A 6,390-nucleotide genomic window follows, 5' to 3' on the forward strand; every position below is an offset into this window, starting at 1 on the left:
TCGAATTTCCTAGAGGAATATTTTGTTAGATAAAATGAGCATAATACCTCATTCTATTGTGACACGCTGACAATGACAATTCTTTTTTTTTTTTTGAAGAAGACAATTCTAAATTTCTAATATTGTTATTATTTTCTTTCTTTTTGAGTAAAATCACTTGCCAAAGTCCCACCTATTTTCTTTGTTCTTAAGTATGTTGGAAAGATGAGCGGATTATGCATGCAACTCAAATTACAAATTCAAAAGTCCATCAAAATTTATCTTTTATTGATGGTCATTAATGCTAATGTAGTAATCTAAGTTTTGGTATTACTTTATGTTAAGTGACATTATTGCTTCAATTTGTCTTACCTATATAGCTAGTGTGAATTCAATCTATGTTTATCTAAACCTCACCAAATTGACCAATGAAATATAGCAAACGTTTTTTTTCAATCTTTAATTAAGCTTGATGGTCATCAATGTAACAATGTTATAATGAAATAAAAACTTAAGCTGATGGTTGAAGCGCAAGATCGGTTTATATACGTACTCTATCACATTATAAATAATTTTGATTAATATTATTTGTTTGTTTAAAATATCTAATCTACTTATCTCTTCCTCGGCCAAAGTACGTATGTGTCGTAAGATTGTGTTGCTAGTAAAAGACAATGCGTGAAGTACTATGCATACATAAAAGTTAAGCTACCCTATATTGATATATGTATAAGTATCACCTACCAACTAAGTGTTGGACTGATACTTTGGAAGTAAAGAAATAACCTATTAGCCAGCCTTAAGGTTGAATATAATGTTCTATCCTCGCTATGAGCACTTTAAATAGAAAGTTAGACGAAAATACCTTTAATCTTCCCCCTAGTCTCTGAATGTCTAGTCCATTAGACTATTTATGACAATATGACTATTGAGCTCTAAGCCTCAAAATGTGGGCACCCTGTTCATGCTTTGGACGCAGAGAATAAATTTACATGCAAATGCATTAAGATAAAAACTCATGATAATTTGAATATACATACATCGATCCATCCATCCATGCTGGATCGTCCATTAAATTTCAAACGACTGTTCACATGCATGTATGAAATCATATATAATGTCAATTATTTAAATAAATATATTATAATATGACAAATATAACGGATCACAATATTCATTCTTAGAGATCCGAATATATTATAATATGGCAGACATGATGGACCACAATAATATGTTCATTCTTAGTGATCCAAATATATTATAATATGACAAACATGATGGACCACAAGAATATGTTCATTCTTAGTGATCCAAATATGTGTATAAATAGGTAACCTCCAATCCTCAACTAAAGCACATCACAAGATTCACAACTCACTACTACAACTTTGTTATTTCAAAGCTTCTTCAATCACCTCTCAACAAAATGGCTCAAGAATGTCCCAAGGTACTTATGGATTGGAGCTAAGTTAGCTTTCTTTGATCCCATAGTTTTTCTCTTTCTTTGCACATAAATTATTTGATTATTTATGTATGTTGACATTAAGTCATTAGCCTTATACTTTGGCAGAAGCACATGGTCGAACAATACGGACCTTATGGTTCTCAATTACCTGAAAACTACAGCTTTCAACTTCAAGAGGGTGAAACTTTCAAGGAAGTCATAGTAAGGCATGGGTTCATTGTGGATGCAATTGGGTTCGTCGTAGCTAAGCCATGTGGAGTTACCTACACCTTCACTAAGATGTTTGGTGGCAATGGCGGATGCGAGACAAGGGTGAATACACAATACACCTTCTATCTACATGTTTTTAAAAGCATTTAAGCTTGATAATAGAGTACATAAACCAAGAATCTATTCTGTTTACCTTATTTTTACTTATTTTAGTTGTAATAACTAATAAGTTCAGTTTAGGAAAAATAAGTTCTGATAAGAGTTAGCCAAGTACAAATTACAATTAAACTAAGTTTTAATAAGGTCTAATAAGTTCAAATAAGTTAAGATAAAATAAAATAAGTTCAAATAAGAAAAATCAGGCGAATAAAACACACTCCAAGTCTGGGCTTTAACCATGAGCTTAAATTTTTAATTTGTAATAATTCATGCTCCTAACATGTTTTCAAAAATAGATTGTGCTCCAGCATGGTGAAAAAATAACAAGAATTAGCGGTACCTATGGAAACTACAAATATCAAAACAACGAATGTGTGATTGCTACAATGAAGATCCACACCAATTTACGTCCAACGGGGTATGGACCATTTGGAGAAGGAAAGGGAATTCAATGTCCTCAAGAATTCTCATCACCAATGCTACTAGACGGTCCTATTGTCGGAGTTTTTGGAAGGCACAACAACTATCTCGAGTCTGTTGGAATTTTTGTCAAGAAGATGGTGAGACATGATCATTTATAAACTGTTAAGAACACCAAGATTTTTCATAATGGATATTATTGCTAATTCCTTTTTGTTGTACGCACTTAATAATGTTTTGTTGGTTTCCATGTCAAATTTATCAGGATAACCCATGCACTAATCAAGTATGATGCTGAAGCTACCGTGATTGCCTAGCCTCTAGCTTTCACGGTTTTGCCTTGGAGTTTATACGTTTTGAATAAGTCACATACATCATACATGTACTATCTAGTACAAGGTGGCCTCTCAAGTTTGATTTGTCACCAAATAATCAACTTGAGTGATTATTGTATCATTGGCTATTATTATTATATAAATACTCTGATCTCTATTGACAAATGACAAGTCTTGGTATATCAATGTTGATAAAGTATATAAACCGGTCCTGGACTTCAACCATCAGATCAACTTACTATTATCTCTAAATGCTAAGGAATTGGTATATCAATATTATGCATATGTATAAGAATGCAATTGTTGTTAAAATTTGAACTGATCCAAGAACCCACCATTTACTAAAATGACTCAAATCAAAATATAATCATCAAACAATTGATGGAACTGCTGGTGACCTGTTACCTAAATCGCGCTCAACCTAATCATCAACATGTTGACCCAATACTTAGACTAAAACCCAAAATCAATTACGAGTACAATTTAACACAACGTAGCCTGATTTAATTTGTGGTATCCCTTAACCCAATGTTATTTTGATACCTACCCATCTAGAATATGACATGAAGCCAAAAGTTAACCTGGCTAATTTTTAACCCAATTGGATATATTTAGAACATGTTCGACCAAAGTTCACCTTGAGAATTTGTTTACAATATTAAAAATAGAAATAGTTGATTCAAGAGTATTAGTACATCAGAATTGTTTGCTAAAATTCATTTTGCTTGTGGTTTACAAGCGTATTTATGCTCATTGTTTGGATCATAATAAAAAACACTATCATACAAAGGTTTAATAGCATGTTAATTAATAGTTCTAGCTCTGTTAAATACGAGTCTGGGTTGTACCCGTCAGGGGAGAATGCAAGTCCACCACTTTACAAGACCAAGGAGGTTCCACCTCAAAACCATATGACAATGAGGGGAGTAGCCCCTTAGCCTTATATTGTGGTGGTAACTCTTGAATTTTTTCAATGTGGGATTCCGTTACCACTACACTCCCCCTTTAGTGTTTTAGCGAGGGACAAGAGAATGCTCATATGTGGGTTGTTCCTGGGCTCAACAAGCTCAAACTGTAGAAAGCATATGTATTTAGATAAAAGGTTGTTACTCACCAAAAGTGTAAATAAAAAGGTTATTTTCAATAACACCAACTATTGGATCAGTTAAGCCTGACCAAATAGCTTGCGCGGTGGAGGAAATGACGATGATGATAAAGACGACGATAGCAATGACGACAACAATGGTGGATCTCCTTCTCCCCTATAGGTGACAATGACGACATCAATGGCGAAGGAGATAAGCAAGGTATTCATGGCGGAAGGGAGAGAACCCTTCTGTGATGTATAATTGTTGAAATTGTATGTCCCATATGATTGAATGCTGGATTGTGATCATTTTGACGACAAATGCATGTATTTTGGTTGAGAAATGAGCAAGTTATGTTATACCCATGACCTTTAGTATGAGCTCTTCAATGGAGGTTACACCATTGTTATACATATCCTCCATCAAATAATTTATCTCCTCCAATCATTTATACATATCATCTACTGGATGGATGATATCCTTTATTGACTGGATGGTATTATTTATTGGCTATATGATATTATGGATGGATGATATCCTCTATTGACTATATGATATCATTTATGATTGTGTATATGATATTCTTTATTGGCTAGATGATATTCTCTATTGGCTGGATGATATCCTCTACTGGCTGGATGATATCCTCTATAAAATTATTGATGAAACATTTTCGCCAGTCCGGATTGATGAAACATTTCATCAGTCCGGACTGACACAATACCTTCTCTTTCAACAATTAAAAGTTATTCTAAATAAAATAGATGGAGTAATAACTTGTAAATTTTTTTAAAATGTTATATAGAAAGTACCCCGTAGTAAGTTAAGTTGTTCCAAATAAGTGAGAATTTTCACCAAATAAATAACTAAATAAATGAGTACATTAAGAAGCAAATTAAATTGAAGATTCATGGATTTTATAGAAGTAGTGTTAATAATTTGGATGATTTTAAAAGGAAAAGGATGCGAGTTGATTAGGGGATTTTTATCCACCAATCACCGTCTGACAAGTGGACCAACCAGGTTCCGCCACGTGTCCTTCACGAAGGCCAACAGGAGCTTGCCACGTGTCAGTCACAGATACGTCCTCCACGGACCACTTAAGACACGCCACGTGTCCACCCATGCCAAGTGGGACAACCGGCCATCAAGGCCCATTTCAGTCTAGAGGCCCGATCAGCCCTAGGTTTACCTTAAACCTAGAGAGTTGCACGCTTCCCAAGGCTATAAATACTCGATTAATCCTCATTAATCAAAAAACAACAAAAAAACAACCGAATAATTAAGAGATCAAGCAGAGAAGAACAGACTTATTAACAACCGGCTAATCTCGCTAACGACGCAGATTACCAACACTAAGCACTCTCACCTAGAGAGATCTCATTACTTTACTTTCTGTATTGATTACTCCTTAATCAGGTACTAACTTGACCGTTGGAGGCGGAGCTCTCAGGAGTCTCCGTTATTTTGCAGGTACAGACGTCCGGTTCCAGTCTCGGAATTGTAACTCTCCCGCAGGACATCAGAAAACCCCGAAACATTTGGCGCCGTCTGTGGGGAGAGTACTTCAGAGATGGCATCCAAGTCTGTACCGACTCCAGAAGAGAGGCGTCCCCTAGACGACCCTCAAGTTCAGTCGGACCATGATACCGAAAGTGAATTTGAAGTTGAAACTCATACAGCTCCAGACGGGACCCTAAGGGCCCGCCGTACCCGTCATACTGAAATAAGGGAACGGGAGTATCTTCAAACAGGAAGCGAGCCAGCAGGCGCACCGCTTGCTCGGCAACAGCCGACTGATGGGTCTGCTCCCATCACAAGGAACGAACTCATGACCTTCATGAGGGACTTCAAGGGAGAGATCCAAGAGTTGATCAACAAAAAACCGCCTGCTTCAGTCAAAGAGCAGTCGGCCAAGAAACCTTCCACTTCACTGAGGAGGAAGCCAGTTCAAGGGCGAGAGGCGACTCCCCATCCTAAATCCAAGAAGCGGGAACCGTCTGCTCTTGATTTCACAAAATTCCGTTACCCTACGGGAAATAGGAAACCGGTTCGTCATATTCAGGCGGACGGGTCAAAGCAAACGTTCACAGATGCTCGGCACCTGCTAGAGCAGAAGAAGAGTGACCGATTATCAGAGTCGGCTTCTACTTCAAATTTTCAGGACAGTTTGCGAAACGCCTCGATGAGGCCAACTCAGTCGTACCATGAGAGTCAGTCAGGCGGCACCTCCCGTCAGTCCGACTTTCATAGTGCCCAGGCGGTACCAAACTTACCATTTGTGCCGCAACAACAGTATTTTATGCAGCCACCTCCATTTGGTGGACCTGCAGCAAAAAACGTCCAACCTATGGACTGGCAGCTACGGCTGCTTAGACTTGGTGAACAGCCGTCGGCCTTCTCCAAGGAAATTACTGAAGCCGCTCAGCCGGCCAAAGTAAAAAATGTTTTAGTAGGCGCCTATGATGGCACTACTAACCCGGAAGACCATCTGATGGCATTCACCAACCTGATGTACCTTCAAGGGTTGGATGATCCCACTTGGTGCAAGTGTTTCCCAGCGACTCTCAAGGGAATTGCACAGCAATGGTTCGGCAACCTGCCGACTGGTTGTGTAAACAGCTTCAGGACGCTTGCTTACTTATTTGCCTCCAACTTCGCAATGAACATCCCTGCGAAGAAAACGACCCTTGATTTGGGAACAATTCAGCAGGGTGAAAAGGAGGGGCTTCGT

The 6,390-nt window shown here is 37.7% G+C and overlaps 1 protein-coding gene across 1 annotated transcript; it reads left to right on the forward strand.

The window, feature by feature from the left end:
• Window positions 1-1,310: 1,310 nt before the first annotated feature.
• On the forward strand, window positions 1,311-2,736 carry LOC110691524 (horcolin-like). The gene is made up of 4 exons (XM_021868461.1): window positions 1,311-1,426; window positions 1,550-1,756; window positions 2,110-2,373; window positions 2,499-2,736. Exons 1-4 carry the CDS (start codon window positions 1,406-1,408, stop codon window positions 2,523-2,525), a joined length of 519 nt encoding a protein of 172 aa, XP_021724153.1. The 5' UTR covers window positions 1,311-1,405; the 3' UTR covers window positions 2,526-2,736.
• Window positions 2,737-6,390: the final 3,654 nt, after the last annotated feature.

Source organism: Chenopodium quinoa, unplaced genomic scaffold (assembly GCF_001683475.1).
Source record: "Chenopodium quinoa cultivar QQ74 unplaced genomic scaffold, ASM168347v1, whole genome shotgun sequence".
In the NCBI taxonomy this organism is placed as follows: Eukaryota; Viridiplantae; Streptophyta; class Magnoliopsida; order Caryophyllales; family Amaranthaceae; genus Chenopodium; species Chenopodium quinoa.

What these genes read in the sequence shown, in the direction of transcription:
- LOC110691524 (XM_021868461.1), top strand. Translation starts at nt 1,406, where the DNA reads ATGGCTCAAGAATGTCCCAAG. An exon ending in TGGCTCAAGAATGTCCCAAG is followed by an intron (nt 1,427 to 1,549) that starts GTACTTATGGAT and finishes ATACTTTGGCAG; the next exon opens with AAGCACATGGTCGAACAATA. An exon ending in ATGGCGGATGCGAGACAAGG is followed by an intron (nt 1,757 to 2,109) that starts GTGAATACACAA and finishes TTTCAAAAATAG; the next exon opens with ATTGTGCTCCAGCATGGTGA.